This window comes from Arvicanthis niloticus, chromosome 24, assembly GCF_011762505.2.
Source record: "Arvicanthis niloticus isolate mArvNil1 chromosome 24, mArvNil1.pat.X, whole genome shotgun sequence".
In the NCBI taxonomy this organism is placed as follows: Eukaryota; Metazoa; Chordata; class Mammalia; order Rodentia; family Muridae; genus Arvicanthis; species Arvicanthis niloticus.
This window is the reverse complement of record NC_133432.1, coordinates 30130121-30149427: the sequence shown is the minus strand read 5'-3', so window position 1 is coordinate 30149427 and position 19307 is coordinate 30130121. Positions and strand designations below refer to the sequence as shown.

The following is a 19307-nucleotide window of genomic DNA, read 5'->3' as shown; positions in this document are numbered from 1 at the left end:
TGCTCTGGTCTGCGTGTAACCTCTAGCTGACCTTCTCAGCCTGTGGCCCTGCCCCTGCATCCTCCAGTTCTGGAGAAGCCACTCTCAGGGACTTGGGATGTATGAGAGCAATGGAAGGATGTATGGTGTGGGGACCTGGAAACAGGAGACACTCAGAAAATGTAGCCCTTGGTTGTCACACAACTGGAGGCCCTCCTTGGACTTGGCTGAACACTCGAGTAGGTATTAGGTAGAGTTCAGCTCAACCCTGAGGTGGGGTGAGAACGGTGGCCTCAGTGGACAGCCTTTGAGCCAGAGCAAGGGCCTGAGGTGCAAGCTGAGTAACAGTCTTAGTCCTTCCCTCCTGGTGGCTCTGCCCAGGAGGATGTGGAAACCTGGTGGGTGGACTGGGGGTCATGCCCAGTCATTCAGGGGCCTGCAAGAAAATTCCAGCTAATGATGGCATATTCCAGACCCTCACTGGCCCAGGCAGAAACATCAGGAATTAGTGAACCAAGGCTGAGCAGATGACTCAGCCCTTAAAGTGTTCACCACAGTGTAATGGCCCACTCTGTTCTGTAGATCAGGGTTTAGCAAGAGAGAGAATGGAGGGAAGAAGGGGAAAAGACGCGAAGAATAGAGACAAGCCAGAGGATCTGTAGTTAAGTCTCCTTTACTGTCTCCTACAGACTATATTCACACCTCCTACTGACCACCACACACACACCACACAAGGAAATCCTGGGTATTTATAAGCACAAGCAGGAGAACACAGGTAAAAACATTTTACCACATGCACCATGCAGCTGGGGTCACTAAACAGCAAACAAGCTATATGGGATAAACAAGATACTTATCAGAGTGTGCTCAGCTGTTGTAGGCTATTGAAAAACAAGTCTCTATCAGGGTATATGGCTCCAGATGGCTGCAAAGTTGATAGCTGCTTTTTAGCCGCTTTCTGCTTAAAGTCGGCTCCCAACAGGTCCCCCTTTTAAAATTTTTTTCAAAAGGGAAGGCTGGGAAAACTTACGGAAACCGTGTCTGTCCTAGGTTGGAACAAAGGACCCCAGCCTCCCTTTCCCGTCCTTGGATACTCAACAGCCATTGGTTGAGCTCCTGTCTTAGAATGGTGAGGCCTCCCTTCTTTTAGGGGCAAGGGTCTCGGTATGTTCTCTTACCCGTCATTGACTATCCGGCTTAGCGCGTAAGTTAGGGGTTAATCCTCGTCAGTCTTGATAAACAGAGGTTTCAGAGTCCCCTACTTCCAGCCTGTAATAGTGGACCTGTATGGGTTTCATTTGAATAGCATCTATCTGTTGTCATACAAAAGCCATCAGTCAGTTGAACCACATCAACACAAGAGACAAGAGACTTAGCAATGCCTGAATAGTCGGTATAAAAGCAACACTCTTTTTTTTTTTAAGGGTAACACACAGAAATACAGAACTGATCATAGCTTTGATCTTAACAAAACAAGGAAATCCCTGTCCCTGCTCAATCAATCTCAAACCCAAAAAACAACTATAATAACTGTGGTAGTGGGTTTAAACAATCTACCCCACTAAATCATAAGTCAGGGAATCAAGAGTCCAATAGAGCCACCCTGGAGATGAGGGTGGTGATGTCTTCTTCAGCATTGAGAACTTCTCAGGCCAGGTTTGCTCGTTGATCTATTCCAGTTTGAAGGCAATTGTGAAGCATCTTCAGGTTTCCTTTATATTTCCTGCAAAGAAAAATTACACTTCTTAGGGGGTTTTTCCTCCCTGGATTTGTTATTGTTGTCTATTTGTTTAATCAGTCTCTCTGGCAGCCAATGTGCAGCTTCTGCAGTTTGGGAATATATGCAAACAGAACCTCTTCCCCAGATAAGCACTGGATCTGGCCCATTCCAGGTTCCAGTTAATTGGTTTTTCCAGAGGACTGATGCAAAATTCTTTTTGGTATCAGGATGCCAGAATCTATCTGCAGCAGATTTTCCTTCAGAATCCAAAGTTAAAAAATTTAAAATAAAAAGTGCATGATGAAGGATATTTCTGGGGGATCCCTTAGCAGGATACCATTCCCCTTTTTTAATTTTTCAAATTGACATTTAATGGTTCAATGTGCCCTTTCTACCATACCTTGGCCCTGTGGATTATATGGAATACCTGTTTTATGTAGTATTCCCAATTTCTCACAAAATTGGTGGAAACTGGAGCTTGTGTAACCTGGGCCATTGTCAGTTTTTATCTATTTAGGTACACCCAATACAGCGATTGCAGCAAGCATATGAGCGATCACATGCTTGCTTGCTTCTCCAGTTTGTAATGTTGCATAAATGAAACCACTGTATGTATCTACACATACATGTATATATTTTTGATTGCCAAATTCATTATAATGAGTAACATCCATTTGCCAGAGACTCTTTGGTATCAGTCCCTTTGGATTTACACCCAAATGAGGAACTGGCAAAAGTTTAACACATAATTGATATTGTTTGACAATTTGTCTAGCTTGTTCTCTGGTAATTTTAAACATAACTTTTAAAGTTTTAGAATTAAGGTGATGTAACTCATGAGCCTTTATGGCCTGATCCAAATTAGATTGCGAATCTGATAAAGTAACTGCAGCTATTCGAGTAGCTAGGTCTGCCTTGGTGTTTCCTTCAGAGAGAGGACCTGATAGCTCAGTGTGGGCTCTCAGGTGTCCTATAAAGAATTTACACTTTCTCCTCAAAATTAATTGTTGGCACTGTAAAAACAAATCAGCTGCTTCTGAGGAATACTTTTTTTGTGCAGCAGTTTCTAACAGAGGGATAGACTGAGCTATATATGAGCTATCTGTATAAATGTTAATGGTTTGATTTGGAAATGCTTGAAACACAGCAATAACAGCATGTAATTCAACCAATTGAGCTGACACAGATGATGTAGCAAAGGAGACGACTTGATCTTTAAAGGCATAAGCAGCTGTTCCTGATGAGGAACCATCAGTGAAAACTAGCAATGCTTCCTTGATAGGTGCATGCGCAGTACAAGATGGAAAAACAAATGCATGGCGATTACAAAACTGAACCAATTTATCTGGTGGATAATGATTATCTATCTGACCAGCAAATGAGGCACATGCAATAGGCCAAACTTCAGAACTCTGCATAAGCCAATCAAACTGATGCCTTGTATAGGGTTGTACTATGACATCAGGATCTTTTCTAAAGTATTTTTGACTGTTATCTCTGCCTAACATAATCATATCTGCTACAGCTGCATAGTATGGATAAAGGACCTTTTTAGGGGATGAGGGAAGATGAACCCATAATATGGGTGCAGTTTGCCAAAAACCTGTAGTAGGAGTTAGTTTAGTGTTAAAAATAAGAAAATATAAAACTCATTTTCTACCTTGCAATCTCTTGCAAAGTGTCCAGGCTTGCTACATTTAAAACAGGCCTTTTTTCCTCTATTTGCCAAAAAATCTCTTACAGATTGTCCTTGCATGGCAGCAGCCATAGCTAAGCCCTGTTGGTAGGAGGGCCCTATGTCAGAACAGAGTCTGATATACCCTATAAGGTCTGTCTTTTTCCTGTAGGGTCTAATGGCCACTTGGCAGGCAAGATTAGCATTTTCATATGCAAGTTGTTTCACATAATCTACTCCTGCCTCTGCATTACCAAAAATCCTCCCTGCTGTTGTCATTAATCTATGAACAAAGTCAGAAAATTGTTCATCAGGCCCTTGCCTGACTGCTGTTAAAGATGCACCAGGGTCTCCCTTTGCCAGGAGTTTATGCCAAGCCTTCATGGCTGCATTTTGAATTTGAGCATATAAACCTGGATCATATTGCATCTGGTTATCACTAGACACAAATTGTCCTTCTCCTACTAAGGCATCAAAGGACCAACCATTGCCTGCCTGAATGTTTCTCCTACTGTCTCTTTACAATTCTCATGATACTCTGATTTCCAAATAAGATAGTCTCCACCACTAAGAACTGCTCTCACTAATGTATTCCAATCACTAGGAGTCTGTAGGACCCTTGTTCTGGAGGGTGTCCCACGATGATTTCCCGGCTGGGGACAAGGTGCGAGCAGGGAGGGGAGATTGCCTGCCCCTGCCTCTGCCGCCCTGTCGTTGACCGGTGTCTCCCAGGTGTTGTCCCTGTCTCTCCACGGTCTCTCCTCGCTGAACCAGTCCAGGCTTGGACTAGGCCAATAAGGAGCCGACTAGCTGACAAGGAGGCAGCCTGGCATCCCAGGCAGGTTCCGGGGGAGCCGGTGGTTCCGAAGTGTTACAGCTCTTTGCTAGGCTGGGAAGTGCCGGCTAGGTAGCGGAAAAAGGAGCACTCCAAAGATGCTCTTGGGGAACCAGCGGGTTCTGAAGTGTTACAGCTCTTTGCTAAGCTGGGAAGTGCCGGCCAGGTAGCAGGGAATGGTGGTAGATCCCTTGCCCAGTGTTAACAGCTCTGGAGCCAGCTAGCTGTCGAAGAGGGAAGGGTCCACGACGGAAGCTCTCAGACAACAGGATGGTTCTTGTGTGCCCTTTACTTCTCAACTAAGCTCAATATATACAGTTTGGGGTGGGTGAAGGTTTTAGCAGCAGGTAACCTCATTGGCTTAGTCTGAGGTTTTTGGGGATGCCTCATATGCATGTGAGGAGAGCCTGGAGCACCATTCCTACATGACCTGATGGTCGTAGACCTCTCAACCTCTCTGTGGGAGGGGCTGTGAAGGGCGGAACCTGAGAGAGCCAGGGGGCCGGGAACAGAGCTGAACATCCTACCATCCCTAAAGGGTCTCTGGGGTTCAGAAGCTCGTTCGACCAGACACCTGGTTGTCTCTCAGCTCAGTGCCCCACAGGAGTCAGCCACTCCTCTGCAACAAACTCTAAAATTGCAAGAGTAAAGGGAGCAGTGGCACCGTATTGTGATACTGCATTTTTTTAATTCTTTAATAATTTGAAAATTAAACCCTGTGTGATGTCTCTAAGCAACCCCTTGAGCATCTCTGGTCTCTGATACAGGAAAAGCCTCAGCCTTTTCCCTCCTTTGGCTGATCTGTACTGAACTAAAGCTAGAGGACAGGGGCTGCCTTTGAACTCTGGGTTGAGGAACACAAGGAGTCGGAGGATTTTCACAGTTAGTCTCTTGAGACGTCTTCCCTGTCCTTAATTTCTGTAACTGATTACTTAAGTCCTGATACTCTTTTTCTAACTCTGTCAGTTGTTTAAGGGTAGAAATTTTGTCCTTTAACTCCTTTCTGGGATCTACAACCACTGTCTCCACTGGGGGAGCACTTGGAGGTGGAGGCACATAGGGAGAGGGCCTTTCAGCGTCATAAGATTTGACTTCCTCTTCCTCTAGGTCAGCACAATCTGGCTCTGACAAATTGTCATCAACCTTTGGTTGTATTTTGGATTCTAACTTACGCTTCTTTTTATTTTGAACATGAAAGACAGCATTCAAGCAACAAAACAAAAGCAGATTTTTTTTTTTTTTTTCGAGACAGGGTTTCTCTGTATAGCCTTGGCTGTCCTGGAACTCGCTCTGTAGACCAGTCTGGCCTCGAACTCAGAAATCCGCCTGCCTCTGCCTCCCAAGTGCTGGGATTAAAGGCGTGTGCTACCTCCACCTGGCACAAAAGCAGAAAATTAAAACACATGAGCAGCAAACAACAAAACCAAAACAGAGAGTTGAATTCAGGCTGACTAATTTCTTGTCCCATTTTCCTTATCATGACTTACCTTTCTCGAATCGGCAAATTCGTGATCACCTTCTGATTTTTCAGTCAACCCTTCTTGCAGTAATGTCCCTCACTGGATCTCTCGTTCTTGCTGCCTCTCGCTGAGCACCAAACTGTAATGGCCCGCTCTTTTCTGCAGGTCAGGGTTTAGCAAGAGAGAGAATGGGGGGAAGAAGGGGAAAAGACACGAAGAATAGAGACAAGCCAGAGGATCTGTAGTCAACTCTCCTTTACTGTCTCCCACAGACTATATTCACACCTCCTACTGACCACCACACACACACCACTACAAGGAAATCCTAGGTATTTATAAGCACAAGCAGGAGAACACAGGTGAAGACATTTTACCACGTACACCATGCAGCTGGGGTCACTAAACAGCAAACAAGCTATATGGGATAAACAAGATATTTATCAGAGTGTGCTTCAGCTGTTGTAGGCTGTTGAAAAACAAGTCTCTATCAGGGTATATGGCTCCAGATGGCTGCAAAGTTGATAGCCGCTTTCTAGCCGCTTTCTGCTTAAAGTCGGCTCCCAACACCACAGAAGCTGGGGGCTCAGAGTGCAGATCCCCAGAATTCATAGGAGAGTGTGGGATCCTTCCTATAATCCCATCTTCTGAAGGCAGAGATGGGAAATCCCCAGTCCAGACTGACTAAGGAGACCAATCATATTGGTACGGTCTGGGTTTGATTAAGAGACCTTGCCTGCCTCAGCCGGGGCTTGCTAAATAAGGCTGTCACAAAAAAAGAGTGGACAGATTCAAGGCGTGTAGAAGGCTGCCTTTAATGTTGTAAAATGGAAGCGCCGAGGAAGATGACCCTGTGTCCCTAATGTTACAAATGTAGGCACTGCAGATGGGCTGAGGACTCTCTCAGTGGGTGCACTCACTGAGGGCACACTCTTGAGCCACCACATGCTCTCAGGCAGTCTGACACCCACCCCCACCCCCCACCCCCCGCCCCTGGGGCTCCATATCCTGAGGTATCTGTCTTGTTCCCAGGTGGGCTCAGAAGCAGGAGAGCTGGAGATTCCAGAAGACGAGGCAGACGTGGCTCTTGCTCCACATGTATGAAGAGGACAAGGTCTGTGCATAATGGGCCACGGTGGGACCACGGTGGGACCACAGCAGGGCCCTTCATGGGCCATGGGACACTCAGGTCACAGGGTCCCTGTGTGGCAGGCCGGCACCGGGTCCATGCACAGCACATGGACAGCTAAGCAAAGTCCCTACATGGCCCCAAACGCCTCACCCTTCTCTCTGTCCCACGGGTACGTACCACCACACCCAGTTTATGCAGTGCTGGGAATGGAAGCTAAGACCTTGTGCCCGTTAGGCAAATTCAAGGCCAGCCTAGGCTAGAGACAATGTCTCAAAAACTTTGTTTTTAAATTTATATAGGGAATGTCTGAGGTACAGGAGAGTCAAGCCAGCACACTGGCCTCTTTTCTACCATGTCTCCCACCTCTTGTCCTGACAAAGTAGCAACAGGGTGGACTGGGGTCCCTTGCACACAGCTGTACTGGGAAACCCCATCATGAAGACAACATAGGCAAGCACAGGGAGAAACCCCAGTCTCCCGTTGCCTGCCCACACCTTGGCCCTCAACACTGTCCTCTTTTCCCTCCAGGTCCCTGATGAACACTTTTCTACCCTGCTGGACTACCTCGAGGGGCTGAAGGGCAGTGCCCGAGAGCTGACGGTCCAGAAGGCCGAGGCCCTGATGCAGAAGCTAGATGAGGCTAGCCCCGAGACCAGAGACAGGTCACTGGGGAAGATGCAGCGCCTCCGGCAGGTTCTACAACTACTCTCCTAGTGTGAAGAGGTGGCCTTGGGCCCTGAGGACACACTGGCTACCTCCTCCCAGAGCTGCAGGAGGAAACGGGTGACCAGCAGGTCACCTGGCTTGAGTCCTGAGAAGAACCCTTCATCCCCCTCCCTATAAGCTGTAACAGTTTCTGGTGCCTTGGGAGTTGAACATGGTCTCCCTGAAACAGCTCCGAGGTGCCACTTCCACACAAGTGGCCCTAAAGCGGCTGTGAACAGAGGCTACTTTTTCTACCAAGGATAAGAGACTGGCCTAAGCTGGCTTTCCCCATTTCCCCATCAGCTTGAATTCCTTGTGTCCCCCCCGCCCCCCATCTGTGTGTGTGTGTGTGTTGGTGGGATGGAGGGCTCCTACATATTCCATCTGGGGGCTATTGAGTGCAGCCTGCATACACCTCACTGGTCTGTAGGGAGACCCTGTTGAGGGCTTGTATTGGGAACTCTGGGCCCGTGTGGCTGTCCATGAGCTGCTAGGCAGCCCCTAGCAGCTCATGGGCAGCCATGATTCCTCCACGTTTCAACAGCCCCCTGCTGCCCCTAGTGTCAGCGCCGGGCTCAGTTCCTTCTCATTGTACCTCTCAGCCAGCGTGTTGGAAACAGAAGGACTAGCGTTTGTATCTGGACCCATGTCACCATCAGAACACTGCCCCACTTCCATTGGGTGACTTTTCCTTCAGACCATAAAGAGTCGCCCATAGATGCCACATAGGGAGGGCGCTGACAGGCTAGAGAGGATTTGGTGCAAGTCCAGCTCATTGAGCAGTGAGGTCACTGGGGTCTGCAGATGGGAGCCATGGAGTGTCCGCCTTGTGCCTTCGCTGGTCTCCAGCCCACAGCTGCTTGAAGTCCTCATCCACAGCCCCTTTGCATGAGAGCCACCTGTATACACCCTGGGCATAGAGGGACAGAAAAGAGCTTTACAGATAAATATATACTGTATCTCAAGAAATTTATTTTAAAATGATTCTGAATACAAATAATTTCCCATTTATTAAAGATAAAGGCTAGCTTGCGTACTCATGACTGCTTGTCTAACGCTGCACAGTCTGTAGATAATGCAGCCAGCTCTGTTGCAGAGAACCTGGGGAGCGACAGAAGACACTGAAATCGTGTTTTCTATACACAGAACAGAAACCTTTGATTTTAAAGCCATGTGACTCTTTAGTCCCAGCACTCAGGAGCAGAAGCAGGCCAGTCTTTGTGAATTCGAGGCCAGCCTGGTCTACAGAGTAAGTTCCAGGAACCCTGTCTTGAAAAACAAAGTCCAGAGACTGATGACATCTGGCCCCGAGCCAAGGTGTTTCGTGTTATATATAGGACCATGCACATGTGTTCAGAACCAAGGCTGCAGGTAGGATTTGTTACACAATTGCTTTTTGTTTGTTTGCTTGCTTGCTTGCTTGCTTGCTTGGTTGGTTTGGTTTGGTTTTTTTCTAGACAAGGTTTCTGTGTGTAGCCCTGGCTATCCTGGAACTCAGTCTAGAGACCCGACTGGCCTTAAACTCACAGAGACACCTGCCTTTGTCTCCCACCACCAGGCTTCTATTTTTGATCATTACGCAGATATATCTGACTTTCCAAGTATTTCGTGTCCAAGTAGGGTTACAGCCCACAGTGGAAGAGGCAGGAGGAGTGGTGGCTGAGACCTCTGGTAGGTCAGGTACTTCTCCCACCCGCATCCCTTTCCTACGGGAATGTTAACAGGCAGATGATGACAGCTGCTCTGATCCAAGGACAGAGGACACAGTCCACCACCCACTCACAGCTCCAAGTGACCAGGACTGCGTCACAGGGAGGAGATGGGCATTCAGGGCCAGCTGGGCTGAAGCCAGGTTGCCCTCAGCTGCCTGGAGGCCCAGGTGTTCACAGCGTACTGAGCCTGTGAGAGCCGCCAGTTTCTTCATTCAGACCCAACTGCCACTAGAGGGCAGTCCCCAGGCTCCGAACCTTAACATGGTGTCCTCTGACTGCTTTCCTGCCTGGACCGAGATGCCACATGGCAGAAGAGAGGACACGCGGGGCAGCCTCCGGTCTTCAAACCCTGCAAGCTCCCTTGAGTGGAGCAGAGCTGAGCTGGCCTTGGGTCTTGTAAAAGTGATGAGGTTGGCAATGGTGGTGCACGCCGTTAATCCCAGGAGGCAGAGGCAGGCAGGTACTCTGAGTTCAAGGCCAGCCTGGTCTATAGAGCAAGTTCTAGGGCAGCCAGTGCTACACAGAAAAACCCTGTTTCACAAAGCAGATGTGATAGGCTTGTTTCAGGTCCCCAGCACTTGGGCATGGGAGTCAAGTGCTGCATTAACGTGGGGAGACAGGCAGCCAGCAAACCATGGACCTCTTCCTGGATCACAGTATCTCAGGCAATCTGGCTATTTATAGCCAGACCCGACCACATCTACAAAGCCCTGTCCCCAGCCTTGTCCTATGTCCCTTAGACACTTCTGTCACTTCAGGTTTAGTTACTTTAAAGCACTGACTGGGGCTAGCACCAAAGCAATGTACCACCATAGCCCAAGTAGGCCTTATTCATGTCTCTTTAGTCAATACTGACCTGTCACCACCCAACCACCAGATTCTTGGTGCCAGAAGAGACCCAAGTGTCTTATAATCTGGGTCTCACATGCACTCCAGCTGGCTCTTGCCACTTATGGTGGCATCTAACCTTGCCCTTCCCCACTCAGGAAGCCCTGTGCTGACTGTGGCCGTAATCAGTGGCCACAGAATGCTGCTGGGGAAGGAACAGCTAGAGTTGGCACGTTGTCGTGAGACACGTGTGAGCAAGGTTATCACCCTGGGCATTTGAAAGCCTTGAGTGAGTGCACAGAGAAACAAGGAATACAAACACCACCAAGAAGGAGGGGGGCGGAAGGAACAAGGAACATAGCTATGGGTTTCCTGGTAGCCAAGTCAAAACAGAAAATGTGGCAGGTTCTTTGCTGTCTGTGAGAACTGGCATCAGGAACCAGGGAAAGGTTCCCAGGACATCAGCCGGAAGGGGTTCTCTTCCTCCAACCATTCTTGTTCCAGGTGACCAAGGTGGAATGCCAGTTGTCACAGCAGAAGAAAGGAACAAAAATGTCGCCTGTGGTCAAGCTCAGGCAGCCCCTGGGGTCCCCTTGGTGCCAGTCAAAGGTAGAGCATCCCAAACTGTGGGCAGTCTGCTTAGGTAGGAGATGGGGTATACTGGACTGTGGAAGGGCTATAGACCAGGCTTATGGGTATGGGGGACCCCTATGACCTGGTGGGAAGCCTGAATATAGCCAAAGATGGGGTGGGGGAAGGGAGAACAATGAAGGGGTTGGAGTGTAGGCTCCATTCTGAGAATTTGGCTGCCTTGGGGACCAGAACAGAGATGTATCTGTAGTATCCAGAGTGTAGGAGCCTAGAAGGTGAGTTAGGGCTCGTGTGAGCACCGTATCAGGACAGGGTAGGGCTGCTGGGCTGGGCAGATCTGCCCTCTGCCCCACGATGCCCAGATGAAAGGCCAGCCTTCAGCCTCCACAGACAGTTAAGCAGCCTTGGCACCACTGTACACTGAGTCATAAAAGCTATGGTGGTCCAGAGGGACAGTGCAGGCACTGCCTGCTAGGGATACCACAACCACCCTATCACCTGCAGTGCACCCTGGGAGAGAGGTAGGGAGTTTTGCAGGAATGTGAGCACCCTAGGATCTCGGCACCATACGCAAGGTCTGGGCAGGTGGCCGCATGGTGAAAGCTGGGGCAGGCCTTAAATCCAGGTCTGCAGGGCTGAGGCCGGCTGGGGGCAGTAGATGGTACCAATGGAGGAGGCCAGCAAACAGCAGGAAGAGCTCTGTCCTGGCCAGGCTCTTCCCAACGCAGACCCGGCGACCTGCAAGAGAAACAGAGGCACCGCGTAAGGTGTCAGGCCTGCTCCTGGAGGGGAGAAAGCTGAGCAGAAGCTGGTATAGGCGCGCCCAGAAGGCCAGCAAGTTACCAGTGGAGAAAGGCAGGAAGGCTCCCCGCTTCATAAAGCGCCCCTTAGCATCCAGAAAGTGGTTTGGGTTGAACTGACTTGGGGTCTCCCACTGCGTCTTGTCCAGGAGCACTGAGGTCAGCAAAGGAATCACAGGCGTGCCCTGTAAGGCAAAGGGATCCCAGGGTAGGTGGATCTGCTCAGAGGTAGGGGAAGAGGGCAGAACACTGTCTGGGGGTGTTCCTGCCTCCCACCTGTACCACATGGTGTTAGCCTCTCACAGGTGAATATAGGACCCAGCAAGTCCCCTATCCACCCCAAGTCAAAGGGAAGCAAGTGGGGCCCCACCTTGGGAAGCAGGTAGCCACCCAGGTGGACGTCAGCAGCTGTGCAGCGGGGCACATGGGGCAGGAGTGTGATGTACCGCTGGACCTCATGAAGCACAGCATTGGTGTAGGGCAATACTCGCTGGTGCTCTGGTTGAGGTAGCTGCCCAGGGCCCAGCACGCGGTCCAGCTCCTCCTGCACGCGACCTAGGCCAGAGAGAGAGGTACTGTATGGGTGGAGCCCCATTCCTAATCCCTAAGGGTTCTCTACCATGGGGGGACTCTCACCCTGCACCTGTGGGTGCTTGACCATCAGGAAGACTGCCCACTGCAGTGTGGCCGCCGTGGTCTCTGTTCCAGCCATGACCATGTCCAGGGTACAGGCCAGAATATTAGCCTCGCCAAACATGTCCTCGGGATCATCCTCCTGCAGGGAGGGTGATCAGAACTGGGCTTGAATCTCTGAGGATCCAACTCCAATCTGTAGACCCAGCCTACTCCCAGGACCCAGAGGAGCATGGGTAGAGGTCAGGCTGGGTGGAAAGAAAACCGGCGTTTACCGAGGGTTCACCCAACATTAGTGCCCACTCCAGGTACTCTCAGGGGCCAGTATCATAGAAGAGGAGACTGAGACTCCCAGAGGTCCCCAGCGGATGGAAAAGAGCCCTCCGTAGTTCCCCTCCTGTGAACTGGGGCCGCCAACCCCACCACCCCCATCTCTGATGAAGCCTTGGCCCTGTCCACACCTGGCCCTGCTGAAGCAGAGCGTCCACATAACTCTGCACAGGACCGCCACTTGGCAAGGGTGATCTCCTCTCTTCCAGGAGGGTTCTCAGGATGGTGCGCACCTCCTCGATCTTACTCAAGACCGGTCTGTGCAACCGCAGCAAGGCCCCCAGCCGGGGGAAGGTGTTGAATAGCTGCAAATGGGCAGGACGGTGGGGCGGGATAGAGGTGAGATGGCAGTTCTGTGAGCAAGCCAAGCCATCATCAGGCAGGTGCGTCTGGCTCCAGGCTCTGAACAAACGAGTCAGGGCAATGCTGCCCCTGGCCACAAGAGGGCACCAGGCCAGCGGTACTGGAGGTTTGTCACCCTCCTGGAAGTCCAGGGACCTGGAGGAAATCTCAAGGTGTTCAGGAAGGAGCCAGCTGGCCTGATACATTTGAATGGCTCTGTGCAAGACCCAAGTACTCTTTGCTGCCTGGGGACATGCTCCTTTCTCTTATCGCTGGAGGGGAAAATCAGAAGAGGATGGCTACCATGGGGAAGGAGCCATAGCTATGCGGGCTCACAGGTCTTGGGGATGGGCAATGTGTGGCTTACAATAGAGTGGGTCTGGTGGCAATAAGTATTCAGAATTCCGGGTGCATCGGCAATAACTGGGGAAAATGCCTCATATTGTTCTAAGTGGTGAGGACCATCTCTACAGCCCAGACTATCCAGGGGGATCCCGCCTCCTTCATCCCCCACACGGAGTGCTTGGGATTGAGCCCACTGCCTGCTCCAACTACATGAGTGGGAAGGCCAAGCCTAAGGGCAGGCTCACCACAGTGGCTGCTCCTCATCCATGTGGGGCCTCATCCTGAGCCAGGACCCAACTGTAAAGGCTAAGCGCTAAGTGTCTAGGCTTCAGTGTCTAGCCCAAAGCCAGGAATTTTTAAATTTTAGGGCACTGGACATCAGAGAGGTTAGTTTTCATGACTTCTGTGATGAGGAGGTCAAGAAGGTGCCTAGCCAGACATGGTAGCACATACTTTTAGTTCCAGCACTCAGAAGGCAAAGACAAGTAGATCTGTGAGTTTGTAGCCAGCCTGGTCTACATAGACAGTTCTGGACAGCCAGGACTACATAGAGACACCCTCTATCAAAAATAAATAAATAAAAATAAAGGCGCTTGGGTGTGGGGGACCCCTGGGACACAGGTCCCACAAACTGTAAAGGCCCTCCCACTCGCTTCAGCAGCTGCACTTACTACTGTAGGGTGTGTGAAAAGGCGAGACTCCTTGGTCCAGATGCCCCATCTGCCAGAGAGCACAGGGCCTGGTTCATATGCAAAACATGCTAACCAAGGTCCGTCTTCAACCGATGTCACATGTTCTTTGTTTGAAGGGTGCTAGGTGCCAACCAGCCCTGACCCCAGGGTTTAGAACTGGGCACCACACTCTAATTCAGCTGGGGTTCGATTTCCTGTCGGGTGGCAACCTCTCACCTGTATGCCAGGTGACCCCAACAGGACCATGACCTGGTCAATGAGACTCAGCAGGGACACAAACACAGGATCCTGGTAGTCAAAGCGCTGGCCGAAGAGGAGCATGAAGGTGATGTTGCAGGGTGCCCAGCCCAGCACGGCCAGGGGGAAGGGCTGGCCTGGAGGTCAGGGAGGAAGAGAGGCCTCAGGTGGGCATAGATGCTGGGCAGGGACATCCTGATCCCCCCCACTCACCTCCATAGCTGTCCAGCTGCCCTTTAAGACAGGCCAGCTCCTGCAGCACCTTGTCCACCAAGGGTGGCTGTCGCACACCTAGGCTCTGCAGTGTGCGCACCGTGAATTGACGAGCCACCCTCCAGTGAGCTCCAGAAGAAAAGAAGATGCCTGTTGGGTAGACATGGGCCATGAGTGCCAGCCACTCCCCATCTGATGATGCAGGGAACAGGGGTTCCACACGGAGGGGCCCCAGGTTCAACTCCAAGCCCCTCCCATTCAGAGGTTACCCTGGGTCATACTCCTCTTGCCCTGTAATGGATTGATCCTGTCTCTCCCTAATACCAATCTAAGAGGCCAAGTCCCCTCCCCATCTGGCAAGGAACCCAAATGCCCACCTACCCCCACCTCGCTGGATGAACTGGAAGATGGGGATTGGGGGCCGGTCGGCTAGCTCATGCCCAGTCCCAACCAAAGCCTCCCTCACCACCTCGTAGCCTGACAGCACCACGGTCTTCTGAGATCCCAGCTGGATTGTGAACATTGGCCCATAGCGTTCTGAGAGCTGTTGGGGACAGACAGAAGTCAGACAGGTAGACTCCACCCACTCCACCCGTCCTGTATGCTGGAAGTTTAAGAGCTGGAGAGGACCCCAGTGCCCCTCCTGTCTCCCCAGGAAGGAACGCTGTTCAAATGTTCAAATTTCCATCTCCCCATTTCAAAGAGAAAACAATTGAGACCGAGAAAGCTGGAGTGGGGTTGTGGGTCTCACCAAGAGCCATGGCTGGATCTGCCTGATATCTGCTCCTCAGACTCAGCAACCCTGAGGTAGGGCCTGAGCCTCTGAACCTAGTGCCTGCAGCCACGTTGGAGTCTAGCCTGATCCACTCTAGGAAAGGTGGGGCAGAGCCACTTCAAGCTGGCCCTGCAGCTGTGTGGACTTCTCTGCAAAAAAGAGTCCCCCAGACAAAATTCAAGGATCTCCACCCCACTGAGCCAGTTACCCCTGGCTAGTGGCAGAGCCACCAGCTTACCTTCACATCTGAGTTCTGAGGAGAAGCCATACCCAGGTGATACCCTACCCAGACAAGGGCACTGCTGTGCAATCTGCAGCCCTGCCCATTTCCGGCACGTCTAGACACACCTGCCAGTCTTTTCATCCTTGTCCCAGAGCCCACCTTGCCCCTTGCCCACCACTCCTGAACCCTGGCCTTGGCGGCACTGCCCAGCTCTGTCTGTCTGTCTGTCTGTCTGTCTGTCTGTCTGTCTACCTACTTACCTACCTATCTACCTACCTAACATCTTTTATTTGCAGTCCTGGGATAGACTGAGACCCTCATGAATGTTAACCAAGCACTCTACAATGAGCTGTATCCCCAGCCTAGGTCACTCTTGCTCCGACATCTGCTCTCTGGGAACAAGCCTCTGGTGTCCTATATTCCCTACTGGCTTCCCTTGTCAGAGCTGGGACACAGACACCATGTGAGTTGTAAGATGACATAGGGTTTCTCACCCTACCTCCATCAGTGCCCGGTCTTGTTGGGTCACACCCAGCAAATGCAGGTTCCCCAGGAACGGCAGAGGGCGAGGCCCAGGGGGCCACCGAGGGGCCAAAGAGGGGTCCCGGGCATAGCCCCGGATCAGTCCCCACAGCCCCAGAAGTAGTAAGATCCCCCAGACACCCAGGAGCAGCAGAGCCATGTGAACAGCTGGATAGCAAGTCCTCAGCTCTCCAGGGGCCCAGTGAGCCCTCTACCTTATAGCCACCCTCCCAGGGCGTGCCGGCACCCCACCCACCCCACCACCCCGAGAATGTGGAATGAGCAGTTTGCAGAGGACAGCCCAATAGGAGGCTTAAAGCTACAGGCTGTGTGGAATGTGGGGTCGCCTCTGTAGCAGGGGCCTGGGTTGGGGGCTGGGGACCTCTGTAGGCAGTACAGGGCCAAGGCTTTTGGGTCACAGGTTGTCCAAGCCTGGGCCATGTGGCTTCCAAGACACTTACATCCCTCCATGTGCTCCCAGGTTCCAGTGTCACGGTCAGAGCTGTGCCTATTCTGTCCCCAACTTTGGAAACCTACAGTTCTCTGGGGTCTCCCATCAAAGTTAAACATGTGGGAATTTAAGACTGGATCCTCTTCCTGAAAGAAAGGATGTGGATCCCCTGTGCCCTCAGATTGTAGCTTCCAGAAGCTGGACCCTAATGCCCAGCAGGTTCAGGGCCTTCATACAACACTGAATGCCCTCTCTAACCACAAGGGCCCAGCTTATAGCCTTCAGTGTCTGCTGAAGTTGAGGGAGCTCACCCCACCAGCCTGGAGTAAGGGGCATAACCACCCATACACTGAAGGGCCATCTAGCACACTGTGAACAGACACAGCAGGTGGCTGGGTTTACAGCTCCAGCAGTCTGGGCTCTAATCCTGTCTCTTAAACCCTGGAGGCCCCACTGGGGAAGAGGTGCCCCAGTGAGGAAGGGCCGTGCGGGGCGGGTGGCTCTTGGCACCAGAAGTAGCTGGGTTGCTTCCCACAAGCCTGCCTCAACATGAGGCACCTGGAGTCCTGTCCCCCTAGCAGGGCCCCTCACCATCGGGCCTATCCCCTAGGGTGTCATCCACACCCTGCACAAATGCTGAGCTGAGAAGCAGAAGCCAGCCACACTTCCTACACCCAGGTCTTGCTCCCCCTTCTATGTGGAGAAGCCCAGACTAGATTGTAGTTCATCTTAGCACCTCTCTCCCCTAAAACAGCTCGAGCCTGAGCTGGGACAGCTCCCTGTCACCACTGTGGATGTCTGGGTCACGTTTCAACCAGCTGCTACCAAGGCCACTTACTGAGCATCCAAGCTAGGGGAGGATCCTACCCAGCCAGGGAAATCTACATAAGGGCTGCAGGAAGTACTTTTTGAGCACTTGCTATGTGCCAGACTTGGCCAAGAGTGAGGGTTGTGGAAACCAGCAGCAGAGGGACCAGTAGGATTCTGATGTCACAGTTCCAGGGCAAGACTGGTGTGGCTCCATTTGCCACTGCAAATGCATTGGAAGGGAGGAAGGCAAGGCAGATGTCTGTGCAGCAGCTAGTGAGTTGAGATTTGCCTGTCAGGGACAACGTGATGTGGAGACAGGTGTAGAAAAGCCAGACAGGCTGGGACAGGAGACTTGTCAGGGTGATCAGGGCTGGAGTCTACAGCCCCTCCAGGAACAGGCACGCACTCCCATACCAGCATGAGAGTCCCTATGGCTTCATCGAAGGCGCACAGAAACTCACCCCAGAGTTGTCTGTCTGAGTTAAGTGTCCTGATGTCCAGGAATCTCTGGACAGCTCCACACTGCAGTATCCGGGCTTCTGCGTGGCGTGACTTGTGTGACCCAAATCCTCCTGCTTCTGCCTCCCAAGGGCCGGGATTACAGACACTACCCAGCTACCTTGGAGGTTATTTTGGGGAAGGAATTTTGTTGTTGTGTGTCTGTTTTATACAGGGTTTCATGTAGCTTGGGCTGGCTTTGAACTCCTAATTCTCTAGCCTCCTTCCCTTGGAATTACTAGTATGCACTATGTACAGGTAAAAATCTTTCTCTCTCTCTCTCTCTCTCTCTCTCTCTCTCTCTCTCTCTCTCTGTGTGTGTGTGTGTGTGTGTGTGTGTGTGTGTGTGTGTGTGTCCATATGTGCAGGTTCACGTGTGTAAGTACAAGCACACATACCACAGCCTGTATGTAGCGGTCAGAGGATGACCTTTGGTATTACTTCTCACCTTCCACCTTGTTTGCAATGGGATCCCTTGCTTCTAGCCTATGAACTACCAGCTGGAGCGAGGGCTTCTGGGATTTCTCCTTCTCTCACCTCCTGTCTTGCTGTAGGCATACTGGGATCGGGGGTAATTTCACATCCAACTTCACATAGGATCTGGGCTCCTCAGGCTTGCACAGCAAGCATTTTACCCCTGAGCCACATCCCCCAGCCTCACCTTGTTTCTTCAGACAGGATCTCTCTCTGGCCTGGAGCTCCCCAATTCTGCCTGGCTGACCAGCCAGCTAGCCTCCGAGGGCTTTTGCCTCAGCCTCCTCAGCAGTGTGATTACAAATGTGTAGCACCTGCTTTCTGCCTGGCTGTTTGAAGGAACACAAGCCTTCATGCTCGCACAGCTTGCCCGTGTATTCTCCACACGAATAATGTTATTAACATCTACTGGACCACATGCATAAAGCACGTGTCCTGGGCTGCAGATCGTCATCACAGGGACAATTTAGCAGCAGACCACTCACTGAAGCATGCACCAGGACTGAGGCTCCACCTATCAGCGCAGAGACAGACAGACAGACAGACAGACAGACAGACACAGAGAGACATTTAAAACAGATCCTAGGGCTGGTGAGATGGCTCAGTGGTTAAGAGCACTGACTGCTCTTCCAGAGGTCATGAGTTCAAATCCCAGCAACCACATGGTGGCTCACAACCATCCATAATGAGATCTGATGCCCTCATATGGGTGTCTGAAGACAGCTACAGTATACTTACACAAAACTAAATAAATAAATTCTAAAAAAAAAAAAAAAACCAGATCCTAATGAGCTTTCCCATGTGTCTGGGCCATGACCACAATTAACCTGGCAAACATCAGTGACTCGGAAGCTTCCTTGAGCCCAGAGTGTCCCCCACCATACAGCCATCATACATTGTTTGATGCTATTTTTAACATGACTGTGTACCCAGAATTAGACACGGAGCCTCCTCTGCTGAGCTAGGCGTGGTGGGTGTGAATGTGCACGTCGTTCCCAGCCTTAAGCTATCACAAAGGAATCTGCTAAAGATGTGAGGGGAGAACAGAGGGAGGTGAGCACACCTGTGATCCCAGCTCTGGAGAGGCTCAAGCAGGAGGATTGTGAGCTCTGGAGCATCGTGTCCTATATAGTACGACTTGACTCCGTGCACAGACACAAGAGATGTTGCAAAGCAGATTCTGACCGAAGGTGTTGGAGTTTTGTTATGTCTTGTGGTGCTTGTTGGGAATCAAACCCCTGGCCCTTGCTAGACAAGCACTCTACCACTGAGTCACACCCCAGCCCCTCACTGGGGGATTCTAGGCAGGGGCTCTACCACTGAGCCAC

General features: G+C 51.1%; 2 protein-coding genes across 6 annotated transcripts in view; one reads left to right on the top strand and one right to left on the bottom strand.

Annotated features, from left to right (window-relative positions):
• The window catches only part of Chlsn (cholesin), a 106043-nt gene extending 97504 nt beyond the window's left edge, over positions 1-8539 (top strand). For all 4 annotated transcript variants that reach the window (XM_076923471.1, XM_076923470.1, XM_076923473.1 and 1 more), the window contains 2 exons: positions 6699-6780; positions 7327-8539. In XM_076923471.1, coding sequence (XP_076779586.1) covers positions 6699-6780; positions 7327-7512 — 268 coding nt within the window. In that variant the 3' untranslated portion in view covers positions 7513-8539. The remainder of the gene's footprint in view (positions 1-6698; positions 6781-7326) is intronic.
• On the bottom strand, positions 8540-15921 carry Cyp2w1 (cytochrome P450 family 2 subfamily W member 1). Of its 2 annotated transcripts, XR_013107117.1 has the most exons (10): positions 15724-15921; positions 14608-14770; positions 14227-14376; positions 13993-14150; positions 12529-12702; positions 12071-12209; positions 11805-11989; positions 11478-11619; positions 9471-11372; positions 8540-8604 (listed from the first exon to the last, which is right to left on the bottom strand). XR_013107117.1 is itself a non-coding variant. In XM_076923458.1 (9 exons), the coding sequence occupies exons 1-9, from the start codon at positions 15904-15906 to the stop codon at positions 11185-11187; spliced, it is 1482 nt and encodes a 493-aa protein (XP_076779573.1). In that variant the 5' UTR covers positions 15907-15921; the 3' UTR covers positions 8614-11184. The 2 variants fall into 2 exon arrangements, 1 of the variants encoding a protein (XP_076779573.1); XM_076923458.1 differs by lacking the exon at positions 8540-8604 and having other exon boundaries at positions 8614-11372.
• Between the last annotated feature and the right edge of the window lie 3386 nt (positions 15922-19307).

Excerpts from the sequence above, each read along its gene's own strand:
- Cyp2w1 (XM_076923458.1), bottom strand. The coding sequence starts at position 15,906 with ATGGCTCTGCTGCTCCTGGGTGTCTGGGGGATCTTACTACTTCTGGGG. Across the intron at positions 12,703-13,992 it reads TGGGGTCACCTGGCATACAG|CTATTCAACACCTTCCCCCG; the intron begins GTGAGAGGTTGC and ends GCCCATTTGCAG. Across the intron at positions 11,990-12,070 it reads CAAGCACCCACAGGTGCAGG|GTCGCGTGCAGGAGGAGCTG; the intron begins GTGAGAGTCCCC and ends TCTCTGGCCTAG.